The 20,807-nt window shown below is 48.8% G+C and overlaps 1 protein-coding gene across 1 annotated transcript; it reads right to left on the reverse strand.

Moving 5' to 3' along the window:
- Window positions 1-1,579: 1,579 nt before the first annotated feature.
- LOC141726633 (olfactory receptor 14A16-like) lies at window positions 1,580-2,512 on the reverse strand. The gene has a single exon (XM_074531584.1). The coding sequence runs from the start codon at window positions 2,510-2,512 to the stop codon at window positions 1,580-1,582; it is 933 nt and encodes a 310-aa protein (XP_074387685.1).
- Between the last annotated feature and the right edge of the window lie 18,295 nt (window positions 2,513-20,807).

The following is a 20,807-nucleotide window of genomic DNA, read 5'->3' on the forward strand; positions in this document are numbered from 1 at the left end:
AGAGCCAGCCAGCGTGGATTTCAATATCTGCATTGATGATCTGCATGAGGGAACTGAGTCCAGCATCAGCAAATTTACAGATGACACCAATGAGGGTGTGAGTGTGGATGTGCTGGAGGGTAGGAGGGCTCTGCAGAGGGACCTGGACAGGCTGGATCCAAGGCCCAAATCCAACAAAGCGAGGCTGAACAAGACCAAGTGCCGGGTCCTGCACTTTGGCCACAACAACCCCTGCAGTGCTACAGGCTGGGGACAGAGTGGCTGGACAGCAGCCAGGCAGAAAGGGACCTGGGGACACTGATGGACAGCAGGCTGGACATGAGCCAGCAGTGTGCCCAGGTGGGCAAGAAGGCCAATGGCTCCTGGCCTGGATCAGGAATGGTGTGGCCAGCAGGAGCAGGGCAGTGATTCTTCCCCTGCACTCAGCACTGGTGAGGCCACACCTCGAGAGCTGTGTCCAGTTCTGAGCCCCCAATTTAGGAAGGCCATGGAGGGGCTGGAGCGTGTCCAGAGAAGGGCAACAAGGCTGGTGAGGGGTCTGGAAAACAGGTCCTGTGAGGAGTTGCTGAGGGAGCTGGGGTTGTTTATCCAGGAGAAGAGGAGGCTCAGGTAGACAAGGCGGTGTCAGGGCAGAGGTTGGACTTGATGATCTCCAAGGTCTTTTCCTGCCTTGCTGATTCTGTGATTCTCTGCAACCACCCTTGGAGCAATTGCAACAGCGTCTGCAGGGGAAATACAGGAAACTCCCAACTCATGGGAACAAACTTTCTGGCTGACTGCAGAGGCCACCACAAACCTGAGTGGTTTCCCTGGTGTCCCCCAGCCCTTGCTGGCCCCAGGGGCTGATGGCATTTGTGCTCCCTCAGGTTCATGTCCCCACACCAACAGCATGGGGGTGCTCCCCCTGCTCTGTGCAATGCAAACAGGGGCTGCTGAGCCAGTGCTGCCGTGTCTGTGCCTGCAAGGATGGGGCACCTGTGTGAGCTGGGGGAGAGGCCAGAGCTGCAGAGGGGGGGTGTTGTTGGCAGCTCCATGAGGACGCTCTGGGACGCTGCCCTGGGCTGTGCAGCGCACTGGGGATGGATCAGCCCCTGCTCTGCTGCTCCTTCCCGTCTGCCCCAGGGCCCTTGCAGAGCCCCAGCCATGCTGTTTGCCCCCAGCCTGCCCACGGCCAGCCTGGGGCTGCTCACGGGGCTTTTCTGTGCTGAGCATTGGCCTGGGTGTGTTCTTGAGAGAGCCTGGGCAAGGAGCCTGGAGCCCCCAGGCCCTGGGCTGAGGCGTCAGCGCTGCCCCAGCAGTGCCCATGGCCTGTCCCTGCTGCAGCCCCGGCACTGCCACCCCCAGGGCTGTGCCCGGCCCCGAGAGCACTCAGGCCCTGCAGCAACACCAGGGCCACCAGGGCAGTGGGGCAGGGCCACGGCAGCAGCACTGGCAACACCAAGTTGGCACAAACAATGACATCACTTTGTAGAAAATATTTAAAATATAAAACAAAGATAAAGGTACTCCAAAATGAAACTAACAAGAAGTATTGAAGGTTACTTTTATAACAAGTGATTGGCAGAAACTTGCCAGGAGCTTAATGCTTGTGAAACCATCCAGTCATCAGTCTCTCCACTCCAGCCTTGAGCTCCTGGTTCCTCAGGCTGTAGATGAGGGGGTTTAGGGCTGGAGGCACCACCGAGTACAGAACTGACAGTGCTAGATCCAGGGATGGGGAGGAGATGGAGGGGGGCTTCAGGTGAGCAAACATGATAGTGCTGAGGAACAGGGAGACCACGGCCAGGTGAGGGAGGCAGGTGGAAAAGGCTTTGTGCCGTCCCTGCTCAGAGGGGATCCTCAGCACAGCCCTGAAGATCTGCACATAGGAGAAAACAATGAACACAAAACAACCAAAACCTAAAGAAGCACCAACCACAATGAGTCCAAGTTCCCTGAGATAAGATTTGGAGCAGGAGAGCTTGAGGATCTGTGGGATTTCACAGAAGAACTGGCCCAGGGCATTGCCATGACACAGGGGTAGGGAAAATGTATTGGCTGTGTGCAGCAGTGAATAGAGAAAGGCACTGGCCCAGGCAGCTGCTGCCATGTGGGCACAGGCTCTTCTGCCCAGGAGGGTCCCGTAGTGCAGGGGTTTGCAGATGGACACGTAGCGGTCATAGCACATGACGGTCAGGAGGGAAAACTCTGCTGAGATGAAGAACAGAAAGAAAAAGAGCTGTGCAGCACATCCTTTGTAGGAGATGTTCCTGGTTTCCCAGAGGGAATTGTGCATGGCTTTGGGGACAGTGGTGCAGATGGAGCCCAGGTCGCTGAGGGCCAGGTTGAGCAGGAAGAAGAACATGGGCGTGTGCAGGTGGTGGCCGCAGGCTACGGCGCTGATGATGAGGCCGTTGCCCAGGAGGGCAGCCAGGGAGATGCCCAGCAAGAGGCAGAAGTGCAGGAGCTGCAGCTGTCGCGTGTCTGCCAATGCCAGCAGGAGGAAGTGCCTGATGGAGCTGCTATTGGACATTTGCTGTCTCTGGCCATTGGGACCTGTTCATGGAGAAAAGTCAGTGACCGGTTAGTAGAAACTTCTTCCAGCAAATTCAATGCCTTTTCCCACAGACACTTCTCCTGTAACACTCTGACACCCTTTTCAATTTCCAGCAGATTTTCCTTCAGCTCCAAGTGTGGAGCCCTGGCTGGTGCTGCCTGAGTGGGACTTCAGGTTCAGGGCAGCTACACAGAGAGGTTTTTATAGTTCAGCCTTGCTGCGCAGACATGGGAGAGGGACAGGGACCTGTCCTCATGTTCCACTTTGAATCTCTGTTAAAACAGAAAGCCCTGTCAGCATCTGCCCTCCCACTGCCAGAGAACAGGAATGGTAAAGTCTGTTTAAATGTACTAGTGTTATTTACAGCTTTTTTTCATCTCCCCTGCTGATTATTTTTGGATGTCAGAAATTCTCTGCATTTCTGCTGCCTTCAGGGAGAACAGTGAGTTCTCTGAGGCAAGGTGGTGAGTGGAGAGGAAGGGAAGGAGGTCTGTCACCCTGTCCTGTTCCAGGATTGTCTCGGCTTTCACCTTTCCCTGACAGAGGATGATCATCCTCCCATGCTTCCTTTAAAAAGCATCCTGACATTGCTGAGAGCAGATGGATCCCCACAGTCCACTAAATGTCCATCCCCTTCAAAAAGTCTCAGCTCCAGATTTGTATCCAGGGACAGACAGGGCTCATTTCGCCAACCCAACAGCATTTTCTCATCACAGACCTTCTGTGTCTCACCGTGAGGCTTTTAGATAACACAGAGATGCTACAGGACAGGTTTGTATCCTGGAGGGAAGCTCAAAGCTTGGACTGAAATCTCAGGGAGATTCCAGGTGTCCTTATGATGGCATTGGTTTGAGGGAGATGCAGCTCCTTCCCTGGCTGCCCTGACAGCATTGCCCAGAGCCAGGCACTGGGGACAGCGTCACCCTGAGCCAGCTGTGCCCCCTCCAGAGCCCCCAGGGCCGGGCAGCTGCTCCCAGCCCTGTGCTCTGCAGAGGGAACTGAGCCCGGGGCTGCAGAGCTGCCCCACGGCTCTGCTGCAGCTCTGCCTGCACAGGAGGGGCTGCACGCCTTGGAGCCCCAGCCCTGAGGGCAGAGGCTGGGCTGGGGCACAGGAGGGAGGGGGCTTGTTCAGAGAGAGGGGCTGCACTGGAGGGGATCCTGTGAGCATGTCTAAGCTCTCCCTGCCACAGCATTGCTGGGGTTTATTTTCTCTCATTGCCCAATCTTCTCTCTGCTTCCTGGAGATTTTCCTCCTGCAGGTGTTTCCCAGTGACTGATCTCTCCCTGCCAGCACTCACAGACCCCAAATCTCTGTGCCCTCTCCTTGGCCCTACAGGACCCTGCCTGTTTGCAGGGCCCTGGCTGGGGCAGGTTGTGTTTGCAGGTGGGACAAAGGACAGCTCAGACTGAGCCTGATGGCTCCAGCAAAGGGAATACTGGTGCTGTCCATGGGCAGAGAGGCTGCAAGCACATTAGCGATCTCCTCTGAATCTACAGAACACTAAAATAAGAGTTCCAATGTCTCAGGAACTTTCAAAATTTCATAATAAATAATTCATAACCAATCTTTACTATTAATCACCCCGCTCCCTGCCATTCTCCAATATTAGGAAACAGAAGACAAAGTCTTTGGAAATGTCCTATTTTTTAAGGAAATCCTTGTATTGGAAATATTTTATGACTGACCAGCATTCCTCAGCATGTCAAAGCTCCATGAGCATTTCACCTCCCCTGCACCAGAAATATTCAGAGTTTTACTCACAGAGTCTGGCACTAGGATGCTCCAGGTTTAGGAGGTGGCTCCAGGAGCTGCAGCTGCCTTGTCCTGCAGCCAGAGGTTCCTGTGCCAAGGGCTGGCAGTGATTATGCCCCAGGAACTTCTCAGCACTTTCCCAACTGTGACTGATTGAATCCCTCTGTGCCTCTGTGCTGTGCCCAGGGTGGCTGCAGGCAGTGCCCCAGCCCTGTTGGGCTGGTAGAGGAGCTGCTCCTCAGGAGAAATGTCTTTTTGAAGCTCTTCTTGGTTTGCAAGGAGCTGCCTCTGTGCCAGGAGCCCAGCCCAACTCAGGAGCACAGACACAGCACAAGGACCTTAATGAGCCTCTCAGGGCTTTGCTGTTGTTTACATCAGACTCAGTCCCTGAGAGAGTGTTCAAAAAACTTTTCAAGAACTCAAATTTAAAATGAAACTTTGAAGTTTCTTGAAGTTTTTATGGGTCCCACTGAGGGACATGAATCAGAAAGTGTCCCCAGGTTCCAGTTAGAGCAGAACACTGAAGGCAGTGATGACAACTGGGGACAAACAAGGCAAAGGTGTCTCTGGTGCTGAGCAAAGCTGGATGTGTTTTAGGAATGCCAAGGGCCAAGGCCTGAGCCCCAGCCCCTGGCCAGGCAGATGCTGTCCCTCCCTCCTTGCTCAGGGCTCTTGCCGGGATGGGCACTGGCATGTGGTGATGTGCAATGGCAAGGGCAGGAGCATGGGGCGGCCCCTGCCAGGCTGCTGAGCAGGGACAAGGAGGCAATGAGGCCCCAGGCCTGCAAGGGTCACTTGTCTCCTGCTCCTGCCTCAGGCCCAGGCCCAGCAGCCATGGCCAAAGTGCTGCCCAAGTTGGCTCTGGCAGGGCTGTCTTGCAGCTGCTGCACATGCCTGTGCCCTGTGCAGCCCAGGCTGTGCTACGGTGTCCCTGCCCTGCGCCTCTGTCCCTGCAGGCTGTCGGCATCCCCCGGCTGCCCCACCTGGCTGGGCCCTTCCTTTGCTGACAGCTCTGCCTCCTGCCTGCCTCTGCCTGCCCACACAAAGCCTTGGGCTGACCCAGGCTGTTTCTGGGGATGTGTTGTGACACAGCCCTGCTGAAATGGAAATTCATCTCTCCTCATTTCTATTCTGGGTCGTCCCAGCTGCACTTGGTGACAATATTTCTATCTCAGGCTCATTTCCACTGTGAAGGAGAGGTCCATTATATTTTAATCCACCTCTGTAGTCATCACAGGCTGTTCTTGTTCTGTCCTCAGTCTCCACACTTTTGAACCCAGGACTTCCAGCTCCCATATCGTGATCAAGTCCTTGGGGTCTCCAAAGCACATCCTGGGAGATGTTGGGGCCCTCTCAAAGGTGCTCAGCCTTGGAGATGTGATTTAAGTCCAGGAATGGCTGTGTGCCTTTTGCCCAGAGGTTGTACTGGGGAATATAATACAAAATAATACACTGTATCATTAAACTGACTGAGGGCGATTTAGATTTTATGTAAGGTGAAATATTTTATGATGATGATGGCAGGACACTGGCACTGGTTGCCCGTAGAATAGAAGCCCCATCCCTGGAAGTGTTTAAGGTCAGGGGCTTTGTACAACCCGAACAAGGGAAGGTGTCCCTGGGTAGTGGAAGGGGAGTTTTACCAGAGACTCTTTTAGGTCTCTTCTAACTCAAACCATTTTACAATTCTTTGATTCTGATTTCCCAACTGCTTCTCCACAGGGCTGTAAGTACCTATGCACACCATGCCAGCATTTTAATCTGGCCTAATTGCCAACACTTCCTTAAAAGGAAAGAATTACCATATCAGGGACATGAATTGCCGTGTTTATGGAGGAACCATTAAAAGCCCCAAAAGTAAAGAAACTGAAAGGAAGAACCAATATCTCAGTGTGAAAGATTCACCAAGTGGGACAATGGCAGAGACTCTGATGATGACCTCCCAGATGAGTATAGGCATTTCTGCCTTGGGGTCTGAGTATCAGGATGGAAGGTCACTCCCAGGAGGAGTCCCTGTGCATTTCCCTCCCCCATGGTTCTGCCCTTCCTGATCCAGCAGCTGTGGGGCAGCAGAGCTGGGGCAGTGCAGGGATAGGGCTGGCTCTGACAGGGCTGTTGTGGTTTAGGAATGGTGCTCTCCAATTTCTTACTCCCACTAAAAAGACCATGTGTCTGCCCAGATTTATATTCCCACCATTGTCCCCCACACCACAGGGGCTTTACCTGCCTGGCCCTGCTTGATCTCAGCCCACGTTTCACAGTCAGGGATAACCTGGAGATGGTGTCCATAGTTAAATCCACCCCTCGCTCACGAGCCCATCTGGAGGTTGCATCTCTTCCCTGATGACCTGAGGTGTCCAGAAATAACTCACCCTTGTGTGGCCAGTCCAGACCCCCTTGGAACACTTTAATCCTGGCAGCCCCATCCTCCTGCCCGTTGTTGCGATGCTCTTCAGTACCCGACTCTTGGGCGCATGAACGTCCACAGGAGAGACTTTCACAGACAACTTCTCCTTCAGACAGAGATGTCTTGCCCCAGTCCAGCAGCCCAGCTGGGTTTCCCTCTGCATTGCCAATTGTCCTTTTTGCATCCCTCCAGCCACCACAGAGAGCATTTCCCACCATCCCCAAGTCAGTGCAGAGGTGCAGCGCTGGCCATTTCTCTCGCTCAGAGCTCCAGGGATGGTCCCAGTGCTGCAGTGACTGCAGGAAAGGGGACTCCACAATGGAACACTTCTTGGTCAAATACAGACAGGAAGAGTGACAAACTGTCTGTGACTCAGGTTTTGGCCTGACAGCCCCCTCTGTGGTTTGCAGGGAGCTGCAGCGTGGCCAGGCCCAGGCTGTGCCCGGCAGTGCTGACCTGGGAGAAGGTGTCAGTGCCTGCTGGCCCAGGGAGCTGCAGCGTGTGGGGAACGAATCCCTCCTGGCCTCCTGCCCCAGGGTGACAGTGCAGGGCCTCATGGAGCCAAGGGGCCATTGTAGCACTTCAGGGCCGCACAGAATTAAGGGGACTCTTTGGACATTGTGGGGCCTTGTGGGACTGAGGCCATTCTGACACTTCAGAATCAAGGGGCCACTGTGAAACTACGGGCATCGTGGAACAGATACTGAAATCACCAAAATAGAAACTTTCTAACACATTTTGAGTATTAGAAAGCAGCCATTCTTTATTGCAGCACTGATCACTTGGAGGATCCTTCCTCCATTTGAGTGCCCCAAGTGTCAGGTGAGCAGAGGTTTTATCACATACACTGATTACATATTCCTGAGATATTCCTCTGTGGTGGCCTACAGCTGGACTGTATGCCTCACAGTATAAATAATTTCAACTGTATAACTGAAATAAGTGATTTATTATATAATTACCTTACTTAAGTAATTTGACCAGTAAGAGCAGGCCCAGGCTATTGGAGACTCAGGCTGCTATTGGCTGGTTAGCTGAGTAGTAACTGGCTAAGCCAATGAGGATTAACTTCATGGGCCTTCTTATATATATAAGTAAGTGAGATCTCAATAAAGCTGCCTATTGCTGCATAAACATGGACTGTCAAGTCACTGTCTCTGAAATTGTGTCCCCATTGGTGACCCCGACGTGATCACAACAGCTGGTGCTGATAGAGTGGGGAGATTGACGGGGCAGCCAAGAGGAGCTGCCCACAGCCTTTGAGCCGTGAAGAGTGGCATCCAGCTCTGCAGGGCAAGCAGGAAGAGTTTCCTACAGCCTTTGAGCTGCAAAGAATGAAGTAAAGAGCTGTGATCGATCTGGACCCTCTTTTTTTTACTTCTTCTTAGTTTTCTTCTAGTAAGTGGAAGACACCACCAGCATGGGAGCAGGGGCTGTGAAACTGGAGGACCCCCTTCTGCAAATATGGACTCCTATTTAAAAGAAACTATTTGAAAAATATGGTGACTGGGCTTTATTAGTCTTAAGTCTGTGGTGTGAGAGCGATGGACTACACATGTTGAAAGTGGCTACCCTAGATTTAAAAACTTGGAAGTGGGCTTGTGGAAGAATTCTTGGCAAAACTAGGGCATGCTATACTCCTACAGGAATTGGACAACCTGGCCTGCAGATTGAAGGGTTGCTTTGAAGACCATGGGCCATCCTTGGAACAAGATAGACCATGTACTGTCCTCGAATAGATACAACAAGGAAGAATAAGCATTGTGCAAGGACGAAGCAGGGTGCCAAACACTATATGAGAACTGCTAATTTAGCACACCTTAGCTAAAACACTTACAGTGTGGCAACCAATCAATAAGTAACACTTATGTGTGAATACAGGCAGTTAACCAATAAGCACTAAGCAGTGGTGGCGTGAGACAAGTGTATAGAAGCATAAATATGACAAAATTGCTAAATAAAGGAAGATGATGTGTAGCCACATTGGTGTGATTGTCATTACTCGGCCAACTCTCCATGGGACCATCTTCATACTGGTGCCACGAGCAGGGACCCTCTGAGACACTTGAATGCGGTTTGCCTAAACGTGGAAGACTGAAGCATCAGGCAAGAACCTGATTTGGGGGCCAAAGAGTCAGAGGCAGGAGAGACCTGGTGGGCAAACACAGAGATCAGAGTCCGGAGCTTGAGTAGCCTAACAAGCGCCTGCCACGGAAAGACTGCCATGGAATTAGACGCGGCAATAAGATTACTCACAAGTATCCTCTCTAAGCGAGGCGAGGACATAAAAGAAACAGAAATAGAAGCCCTAGTGAAATGGGCATGAAAAAAAAATATTTCTTGAGCCTTCCCTGCTATTTAGTACAACTGGGTGGAAAGAGGTAGGAAACCATCTTTGGAATAGCACAATAGAAGGAGGAAAAGATGGAAAAGAAGCTTAGGAGTTAGGAGCCACCTGGAAATCTATTATTAACTCTTTAGAAACTATGAAAGCTAATTAAAACGTGGCTCCTGCAGCCATTGAAGATTTAGGAGGCGATGATAGTGAAAGGCAACAAGAGATAAAAAACCCAACATCTCCTGAACCATGAGGTCTTGTGACCTTCTTTGGTGTCAGAAATACTCGACCTATGAACAGAATAACCGCTCCTGTTTACTCTACTTTGAAAGAAGTGATAGGTAGTGTATCACAAAAAGAAGAAATTTCCCCGCAGGAATTTGTTACAGGTTACCAAAACCAAAAAGAAGTAGTCAATCCCCCTCTTGCAGGAGAAAAGCAGATAGAAAAATCACTCAGAGCGATTAGTGGTGTGAGACCAAAAAGAGCAGTTACAGCTCGCAGGCAAGATAGAAAGAAAAAAGAATATTGTTCTCCGTATTGTTCTCATTCTTCATGTCATTCTCCGTGCCGCTCCCCTTTGTATCCCTCCTTGCCTGAAACATCATCAGATGAATTCAAAGAAGAAGAAAGAAATCAAACTCGTAAATCAAAATACTCTGAACCTAACGATCTACTTCAAGAAATACTAAAGAATATAGCAGAATTGTCCACCTGGCAAGAACAATTAGAAAAACAAACACAACACATGAAAAAATCAGAAGTTATACCTACACCCCTTTTCACTTCAATGCCTATCACTCCTAATGCTCCACGTGTGCCTGGGTGGCTTGTGTTGCCTCCACAGGCTCCCAAACCAGAAAAAGATCCAATACAGCAATGCTGGTCAGGAGTTATTCATGATGCTATCTTAGATGGAGAATGGCACACACCAAGTACTCTGGCCTGTCCTGTATTAGTTACCAATAATCAGGCAACTTGGGAGCCACATGATTGGAAATTACTGCAACAAGCAAAACAAACAGTTACCACTCACGGTCTCTTGTCAGAAGCTGCTTGTCAAATCATTCAATTTCTTTTTACAGCAGATGTCCTTTCTCCTGCAGATTGTTCTGCAGTTGCTTCGTTGCTACTTACATCATCTCAATATTTAATGTTTGATAGAGAATGGAAAAGATTAGCAGTAGATGAAGCAAACAGACATCAAGTTGTAGGAGACCTCCTTTATGGATTGCAAGCAGACATGTTAAGAGGACAAGGACCTTGTTCTATCACGCAAGATCAACCACAATATCCCACACAGATGCGTCAGATTACTCGAGCTTTATCTCGAGCCCTTTATATCGAGCCTTTTTGTCTGTACCAGATAAGAAAAAGCCTGCACCTTACAGCACTGTCCAGCAGGAGGCAACAGAGCCCTATGGACAGTTTGTAGACCGCTTGTCAGCAGCAATAAAAGATGCTTCAGATTTACCACCTGAACTTCAAGGGCAAATGTTCTGCACTCTTGCGGTCAAAGGAGCTAATCCCAAAACAAGAGCAATCCTAGCAACACTACCTTTAGGAAGTCCAGTAGATGAAATACTTGTGAGAGCCACCCCAGAAGAACAAAATAATCAAGCAGCTGCATTCACTGCAGCAATGAGAGGAGCAATAAAGGAGCAAGGGCATATAATTGCAGCAGCACTATCTGCAAGTGGAGATAAGCAAGCTAAAATGAAAAATGCTGTTAACAATAACATCAAAACCAACAATTGCTTTCGCTGCAGTGAACCAGGACACATACAACGAAACTGCTCCAAAACTGTTTGGTGTCATACATGCAACTCTGATATTCATGGTGCAGCTGCTTGTGGATGAGGACAATTGGGAAACTTGTGGTGCAGTGCGCCAGGTCTGCGTGCGAAGACACAAGCTCAGACTCCAGCAACAGCGACCCAGAAGAAAACAATTTCTTTTACCAGCACATCCCAGCCACCTGAGGAAGCCTCAGAGTGGACGTAGCAACCACAGTAGAAGTAACTTTGAGTAATAAAGAAATGACACTAATTCCAACTGATGTAAAAGGTCCTTTATATAGTCGGACTTCTGGACTTGGAGGACTCTTACTTGGAAGATGTTTAACAGGAAAACAAGGAGTAATCATATTACCTGGAGTGATTGATGCAGACTTTACCCGACAAGTGCAAATCATGGCCTATGCATTACAACCACCAGTCACAAATCCAACAGGAGTAGGAAAATTGCTAAAATACTTCCCTTTGAAAATGTTTGTACATATGATCCTCACTATCACAAGATGCTCCTACAGAAAGGCCAAACACCCAAAATAAGAGGAGAAAATGGTTCTGGATCTACTGGACATTAACTGTTCTTCACATTAGATCTTAATCAGAGATCATACCAAAAGATTCAATTAAAGAAAGGCAATCAGCAAAATAATTTAGAGCCGTTATTAGACTCTGGAGCAGATGTCACCATCATCAATCAACAAATGTGGCCTCAGACATGGGAACTGCAATCTCCTGTGACTCAAGTAGTAGGAGTAGGATGTGCAAAAGCACCAAAAGTAAGTAAATATTTAATTAGACTGCAATTTGAAAATGGCCAAACTGTTGTAACTCAACCATATGTGATGCAACTTCCACACACATTTCCAGGTTTAAGTGGACGAGATGTCTTACCACAATTAGGACTCGTCATGACAACTGATCAGAATTTTGTTCCACGGCCACTGGACAGCAGCTGCCCATACTAAAATTCACATGGCTAACTGAAAAGCCAGTATGGGTAGACCAGTGGCTGCTGACTTCAGAACGGCTTCACATTGCAGAAGAATTGATTCAAGAACAACTAAAAGCAGGCCACATCTGACCTTCCACAAGCCCATGGAAAACTCCTATCTTCATTATGCCAAAGAAATCTGGAAAACGGCAACTATTGCATGATTTACGAAAAATTAATGAACAAATGCTAGCTATTGGAGCATTGCAACCTGGCCTTCCTGCTCTCACAATGATTCCTCAAAATTGGCTCATTGTTATAAAAGACTTAAAAGACTCTTTCTTCACAATTCCTTAACACCGCAATGACACACAAAGATTTGCACTTACTTTGCCATCTGTCAATCGTGCAGCCCCTGCAAATTGCTATGAATGGAAAGTTCTCCCCCAAGGCTCTTGCAACTCAGCTACTATGTGCCAAATCCTTGTTGATTTGGCACTTCAACCTATACGACAACATTGGCCATGTGTACTTATTTATCATTATATGAACGACATCTTGTTTGCTGCCAGGTTTAACTGTAGCTCCTGAAATGTCCAATGTTCTGCACCCTGGAAATACTTAGGTTGGCTCATCTCAGATGCTCAGATCAGGCCTTAAAAAGTAACAATTGCTGTACAAATAAGTAATTTGCATGATGCTTAGAAACTCCTAGGAGATCTACCATGGGTTTGTAATAATGTTGGCATCACCAATGATGACCTGCAGCCCTTCCAATCTTGGCTGTATGGCACTGAAGCAAACAGTCCCCGAATCTGTTCACTGGAGCAACAAGCTGCTTTAGATGTCGTAGCCCACAAAATTCAAACAAATTGGAGCAGCAATCAGTTAGCAAATCAACCACTATCTCTACTGATCTGCAATACTACAACTTCTCCTCTTGCCATTATTCTACACATTCATGCCACTTTTGTCCTTCTTAACAAGTCCATTTTTATCCTAGATTCCCCATGAAATGAGAGACCTGAGCTTGTGGAAGGGCTGAAAGATGCCCTGTTCCTCTGCAGGGACACTGAGGCTGAAGCAGGAGCCTGAGCCCTCTCTGGGGCAGCCTCCTCCAAGCTGGAATTTGTGCCGTGCTGGGAGAGGAGGAGGAGGAGGGGGAGAGCGCTGGCACTGTGTGGCATGAGCAGGAGGTTTGGGCTGCAGGACATTCCGTCTGCGCCGCTGCACCACAATGGGCGGCTGTGCCTGGGGCTCTGGGCCTAGCCCTGTGTGCGCTGAGCTCCCGACACTGCGGGAGCTCCCCGGGCTGGGCTCAGCTTCCCACTGGGCCTGGGCAGCAGGCTGGGCTCCAGCTGGGATCAGCAGCAGCTGGAAATACCTCTGTGCATCTCCATTTGCTGCTGCTTCTTGGGAGAAGAGAGAATGAAGTGAGTCAAGACCCTCTGGTTTCTCTTCCTCCTGGTGGATTTTTTCACTTGATTTGACACTCCAGAGGCAATTTCTGGGATGGCCTCTGTCAGTTGATTCTATTTCGGCAGCAGTAGCAACACGGCTGTGTTTGAGCACTACAAATGTGGCCTGTGTGGCTTTAATTCTCCTTGACTTAGTGCTCAGGGACTTGAGAGCATTTCAAGATCTGCTAATCATGATGTCTGGGACCAAAAGCGTGAGTTGACCTATTGCCGGCCAGGGGCTATATACAAATCACCAACAGGACAGGACTGCTGAGGAACGCGTCTCCAGCTGTTTATCTTCCAGCATCAGTATCATTACATAGTTATGACAATGGGAAGATGCCAGCAGCTCGTGTCCTTAGCAGCAGACAAAGAACTCAATGTTACAACTTACTTTAAAAGTTTTTTTACCAATCCCACAAAGCAAAAGCATATTGATGGTAGTTCCATCCAACCACTGTAAGCACACATACCTTTGGTTAAAACGATGCTTCCTTGTTTCAAATACAATACTTGCTTGTGAGCCTTAAAACACAATGCACAGAGCTCAAGCTTAGAACCTCCCAATATCTTGCTAGATATACTTTTCTGCAGCTTAGGGAGTTATTCTACCAAGCGTTAATACAAAAAACATTTTTCAATTTGTCCTTTCTTTCTATTTCTAATATAGCTTTTCTGCTGACCAATCTTATGGCTACCACTTAGCTCTAATCACAGTTCTGCTGTCTCTGAGGCCTTCCTTTTGCAGCTTTCCTAAATCCCTCTGATTTTAAGGATTACCACATTCACCATCACGAAAGCACTCTGGGTAGAGCTGATCAAAAAAGGCAACTGCAGTTTTACAGACAAATTTCAAGCGGCAAGCAGAAGAATGGCAAGAACAGCCATGGTTTCCAATTCCCAAGGCAAAGGCACCAGCAGCCTCCTGCTGTCACCTCAGAGTGAGTAAAACAGTGCTGAAAACAGCGCTGGAACCCAATCCTTTCTTTCTCTGAGGGCTGGCTCAGGGCAGCACAGGTAGGCCCTGAGGAGTCAGGGCTGTGTGTGGGTGATTGCTGCTCTAGTCCAGAACTGAGCTGGAAAAAGCCCTTGGGAGCCGAGGCAGGAGCAGGCGGGAAGGGGCCGGCGCTGCTGCTGCTCCTGGCCGGCGCCCCCTGCGCTGCGGCTGCTGCTGCTGCCAGAGCCGGGCGGGACTCGGGGACAGGGAACGGACACGGGGGGGACAGCAAAGCCCTGGCGGCTGCAGGGATGGTGGCGCTCGGGCCAGCGCCAGCACAGAGCTTCAGCCTGCAGTTAACCCCGAGGGAAACGCTGGGGAAAGGCTCCATTTCAGCCTTTCTCTACTCGTGGCTGTGAAGGGACAGAAATAAAAGGAGAACAAGCAGGGCCCTGAGACAGAGTATCCATCCTGAACTAGGTGAAGTGTCTAGGAGAGGTGAAGGGTCTGTGGAGCTAAAGCTGAAGGAGAGGCCGCATACCAGAGACAGCAAGGAGACAGAGAAAGAAAAACAGAAAACCGCGAGGTCCATCTGCCCCCGACCTAGGAATTCCTTCGATAAAGAAGAATTAGTGCTAAATGTCGCGTGGAATGAATATGTATGAACTTAATTTGAAACTGTATGCATATGCATTTGGAAGGGGGGATAAAAAGGGGACTCGGAGTCTCCAGGGGCACGCATGCCCTTTTGGGGAGTCTTGCGTCCGGCGCGCGTCGTAATAAAGCATACCGGGCTTTACAACTTTTACAAGTTGTGAGGTTTCTTCTTTTCTCCGCAAAACATTTTGGCGAGCCAGGCAGGAGTTCTTTGTCCCCGTGGGGGCAGGGGGGATAGACGGACCTCCAAGGCGCGCCCCAGGATTTTTTCCTGGTGGGGCTCCGCTTGTCTCAGCTTGCCACCTGCGAGGACAGACAACGACCCGCTGGCCTGCGGAGGAGAATACGGTATGTATGGGGCCCCAGGGGGGGAGGGAGGAAGTAGAGAAAGGGAGTAAACCACCCAGAGACGTCTGGGTTCATGGGTTCAGCTGATAGAGCAGCTGTATTAGAGATGGGGTTCAGCTGATAGAGCAGCTGTATTAGAGACGGGGTTCAGCTGATAGAGCAGCTGTATTAGAGACGGGGTTCGTCGTTCTGATAGAGCAGACCGCTAGCGGCTTTGGGGGTAAGCCGGGTGAACCCGTGTATGTGTGTATTGAGGATTCATAGTTCTGATGGAGCAGAACTGGTGAGCCCGTGTGTTTTGTTTGTGTGTGTGTGTGATGTCCGGACACTGTGTTGCTGTATGGTTAATGTGTGTGGCCAGTGCACTGTGTTTGTGATCGTGCAGGTGATATGTGTATGGTGTATAAAAGAGAGTAAATCTACAGTGCCCTACAGTGCGGGGATGGGTCAGTACTCCCCGTGTTTGAAGCAGCCGAGTGAGGCCAGAGGCGCTGGCTGCAGCAGGCTGCGGGGGCAGGGAGAGAAGTGCCCTGCGGAGAAGCGAGTGGAGGAATGTCAGTGATGGTATTTATCGTGTTTGAATGTAGTGATTTGTGTAGATTTGGTACATTTCAACCATGAGTATGAGCTCAGAGAGTTCCTTTGCCTTGGATGTTTGGACTTGATCTCTAGACTGTGCGCTGTTATTTTGATTGTGTCCAGGAAAATTGATTTGAGTAAATGCCGAATTATGGTGTGCTGTGTTGTGTTGAGAAAAGTGAGCACTTTGAGAAATATGCCCTTTCCCAGTGATTTTGTGTGGTGATTTTCTTCCGCCGCATTGTGGTAATTTGATTCTCAGATTGTATAGTGGTGTTTGTAGAGATTTTAAGATTTTGTTGCAACAAGAGTAGCATTTTACATAGGAGAACTATAGTACGGTGATTTATGTTTAACTTCGATAAAGTGAGTTAAAGGAATTCCAAGAATTCTCCCCCTCATAGTAATTCAAGCCTTGGTGATGTTTCCATTATCCTTTTTCTTGCCAAGTGACAGCAGCACGCCTTGACTTCTTTCCTGCATCAGTAAAGGCTGTAACAGCTCCTTCTATAGGGCATTCTTCTCTCAAGGGTCGAGTAATCCAGTTCCATTCTGTCATCCATTGCAAAACTCTAGGCACTAATTTGCTGGTATCCACTTTTGCAGACGATGTCAATAATGCTTCCTGTAAATCCTTTGAGTTAATCAGGTACCAGTCCAAGGTTTCTTTTTCCATAGGCAGTCTAATGGTAGCAGGTTCTCTACCATCCACTTCAAGAATTCTGAGATGTCCTTTTTTAATTAATGCAGCCAATTGTTCAATTTTTGAACATATTGTTTTCTTATGCTGTAATGGTGGAGACAACCATTCCAACACCTGTATCTCCCCCGTTTTCTCCTGTTGTTGAGAGAGAGCACCAAGCAGGTGGCAAGGGCTATTCCAGATAGTAAGGTCAATAGGGTGGTCGAGTTGTCGACGAGACATGTACCCCTGTTGTACACAGTCACTGATTTGTTGCAAGGCAAGACGATGCTCCTGTGTCAGGCATACAGGAGTAGTAGGGTCAACACCCTTTAATAAAGGCCGCAGGGTTTCTAACAAATGATTCGGTATTCCCACAATAGGCTTTAGCCACTGTAAGTCCCCCAGTAATTTCTGTGCATCATGTAGAGTCTTAATGTCCAGTTGTAACTCCAATTTTTGAGGTATCACTTTTTGATCCATCAAAGTCCATCCCAAATATTTCCAGGGCTTTGTAGTTTGAATTTTCTCTGAAGCAATATCAAGTGAATATGAAGCAAGGGTATTTCTAATAATGTCAATCTGCAAAGAGGAAAATGGTTGTTGCTGTGCAAACAAGATATCGTCCATATAATGATATATTATAGTAGCTGGCCATCTGCAACGTAATGGCTGCAATGCTGCGTCAACATAAAGCTGACATAAAGTCGGGGAATTCCGCATGCCCTGTGGCAAACAAATCCATTCAAATCTTTTATCTGGTTCTCCACGATTTATTGCTGGTAAAGTAAAGGCAAATCTTTTTGCATCATTAAGATGCAGGGCAATGGTGAAGAAACAGTCCCTTAAGTCGATGATTAAGAGTGGCCAGTGTTCTGGAATCATAGCTGGATTAGGAAGACCAGGCTGTAAGGCCCCCATAGGTTCCATTTGATCATTTACAGCCCGCAAATCATGTATTAAACGATATTTCCCTGATTTCTTTTTGATCACAAAAATAGGTGTATTCCAGGGGCTCGTGGAAAGTCGTAAATGTCCCTTTGAATATTGTTCCTCCACTAATTCATGAGCATGCATAAGGCTTTCCCCTTTTAGAGGCCATTGCTTAACCATCACCGGTGTATCTGTTTTCCAGGTGAGTGGAATGGGGAAAGTCCAAGCAATGGCAATTACCCCAAAGGGTGCTGATTAGTTAACACCACTCCCAGTTGTGTTAAAATGTCCCTTCCAATTAGGCAGGAGACTGTAGGAGGCAGTTGCACAATTGAAAACACAGCAGATATTTGTTGATCCTCAATGCACACAGACAAAGAAGGCGACCTGCTTGCCAATGTAAATCCTCCTACTCCGGTGAGCATGTTTGCTGATGGGAATAGAGGCCAATGCTGTGGCCATGCCTCTGCAGAAATAATGCTGGTATCTGCTCCTGTATCCAATAATCCATAAAGGGTTATGCTTTGATGCCCATAAGTAACTGTGACCTTTTGCTTTGGTCTGTTTTGTAAATTCACAGTTAAAAGTGTAACAACAGTGGAGCCAAAACCTTTTTCATCCCGTGCTTGTTCAGTAAATGGTTGTATTCCAGAGGTCATTTGTGATAGTGGTATCAATTGTGCAATACGTTGTCCTTTTGTAATTTTAATTGGAGGATAGAGGGTGTAAGCCATGATTTGTATTTCCCCTGTAAAGTCTGCATCAATAACTCCAGGCAAAACAAATCATCCCAACATAGTTGTAGAAGAGCGTCCTAATAATAATGCTCCACATGTTTGTCCATTTAATATAAGAGGACCCTTTACTCCAGTTGGTATTTTCTCAGGAAGATTAGTCATTATTGTCACTTCTGAGGCTTCCTGTTGTTGCGGGTTGCAGACAGGAGGTAGCGGCGATGTCGCGGCAGCTGGTGCTGGTGCTGGTACCTCTGGTGTCACGGCAGCAACTTGTTGTGCAGCAACTGACTCATTTACTAACGCTTGCCAATGTGCATTAAACAATAATTGTTGATGCTGAGTAAATATTAAATGCGCTATCCCTTTTAAATCATTTGGGCATAAAATCTGAGTGTTAAAGAGATAATCTAACATTTGCTTAACAGGTTCACTTTTTACACCAAACTGACTAACTGTAGAACGTAGCTGAGCTAACAACTTCCAATCTAAGGCAGAATATGCTGCCACATTATGCATTAAATTCCCCTGTGCATCATATTGTGGTGTATAAGTAACAGGACATGCAAGACTAGAAGCAATTTCTACGGCTTCACCATCTCCTATTTGCATCGCCTCTTTTGCCAAAGCAGACCAAGCTTCCCTCCTTTGTTTAGCCATTTTCCCCCCATAGATCACGGTGTGCCCCTGGGATGGGAGCTGGCTCTTTGGAGGTGCTATGCTGCTGGCATTTTAGTGCAGGCACCGAGTTTTCGCACGGGGAAGGCAGTAAAGCAGAGGCTGGCTCGCGCGGGGGAAGCGACCCCCCCACTGGAGCCGTCAGTGAAGCCGGGGCCGGCCCGAAAGAAGCCGGCTCACGCGGGGGAAGCAGCCCCCCCGCGGCTGCAACCGGAGCTTGCTCAGGCAGAGCCGGCTCGCGCGGGGGAAGCGGCCCCCCCGCTGGAGCTGTAACCGGAGCCGGCCTGCCCGGGGGTAGCGGCGGAGGCAAAGCCGGCGGCGGAGGAAGAGCTGGCTTGCCCCCCCCACCATCCGACCCGCCTGAAGCCGGCTGTGGAGGCAAAGCTGGCTTGCTTTTACCTCTCCCACCCGGCTCGCCTTCCCCCTCAGACAAGGGAGGTGCAGACGGTTCCGCACTTTCTAAAGGCATGTCCTCAACACCACTATGCTGGGGATTTTTAGGCATAAGTATCTTAGTTACAGAAGGTGCCAAGGGATCATCCTCACTACCATATCCTATATTCCTCTTATGAGCTTCTGTAGCCCTTTCTGCTGCCTTTCTCTCAGAGACCTGCTGAAGCAATGCATTATACACCACCCGCCATAATTTCCCAAACTTTTTAGCTGATTTATCCCCATCTAACACAGAGTCCATTAACACCTCTCCAAAATTTTTCCACTCTGAAAGCTCATGTACTGTATGTGGGTTAGTAAACATACCTATAGAATGACCATAAGCTAACAACCCCGGTAATTCCTTTTTTAAATCTATCTCTTTTACCCCTCGCTTTTCTAAATATGAGGAGAATAAATCATATGCCGCCCTCCTATCCATACCTATTAGTCAGTGCGCACTTTTGCAGCTCCAGACTTCGACGGCACGTAGAGGCTTGAGCGATCCTCAAGGGTGCTTTTTATAAATAATCCAGTCTTTGTAAATAATCCGGCACCGTCCCGCTGCAAGGACCCTCACCCAACTTCCGGACCGTGGCGAGTTCCCTTTTTTCTTTGTAATCCGAGAAAAAAGGACAGGGGTTCAACGTTGCCGCATCGTTGCCCGCAGCGTTGCCCACATTCTCCATCATTTGTCGAAGGAAGGAGACCAGGACATCAGTTGATCATCACAGGCCCAATTTTATTGATCAGTACGGTGGGTTAAATACAGTTCGTAATGAACTTCATGCATATTGCAAAAGTTGAGCTCAGGATTGGTTAGTTACATATCAGCAGTTACACCTACTTTTACATTCCTATGGTCCTACTTTTGATACTTTCTACATATTCTTAGGAGATATTCAGGACTAATCTCTACTCCCTCTCCTCATGTTGCAGCAAGGCCACTGATTGCTAACTGCTGACATCTCCTTTCAGCTTGCTGACTGCTGATTTCTCAGCTTAACCAGCAGCAATATGTCAGCATGGCCTTTCTCAGCTAACCAACTATTAATAAAACTCTCCACACATGGTGACACTGCAGAACCAAGGAGACTGCTGCTGGCTGTGTGAGAGCTCATGGAACCACAAGTCCCTTGTGACACAGAAAGTCCTGATGGATCCAAGGTTCCCTTGTTAAACTGTGTGGCCTCATGGAACCATGAGCCATTGTGACACAGCCTGGCCACATGGAGCCAAGGGGCCACTGTGACACTGTGGATCCAAGGAGACCATTGGGACTGAGGAACCTCATGGAACCAAGAGTCCATTGTTCCACTGTGGGACCCGGGGGAACAAAGCGGAGCAAAGTCACATTATGGGGCCTAATGGAACAATGGAGACTGTTCTGACCCTTTGGGACCCACTGGAACCAAGGGGCCATTAGAGCATGGCAGGACCTGGTTGAATCAAGGGCACGGCAGTGAACATTGTGGGTGTCCATGGGATGAAGGGTCCATTCTGACACTGTGGAACCAAGGACACCACTGTGACGCTCTGTGGCATCATGGAACCAAAGGTCCATTGTGACACAGCAGGGCCTCATGGAACCATGGAGGCCATTTTTACC

The sequence above is a fragment of the Zonotrichia albicollis genome, chromosome 37 (assembly GCF_047830755.1).
Source record: "Zonotrichia albicollis isolate bZonAlb1 chromosome 37, bZonAlb1.hap1, whole genome shotgun sequence".
Lineage (NCBI taxonomy): Eukaryota > Metazoa > Chordata > Aves > Passeriformes > Passerellidae > Zonotrichia > Zonotrichia albicollis.

Excerpts from the sequence above, each read along its gene's own strand:
- LOC141726633 (XM_074531584.1), bottom strand. The coding sequence starts at position 2,512 with ATGTCCAATAGCAGCTCCATCAGGCACTTCCTCCTGCTGGCATTGGCA.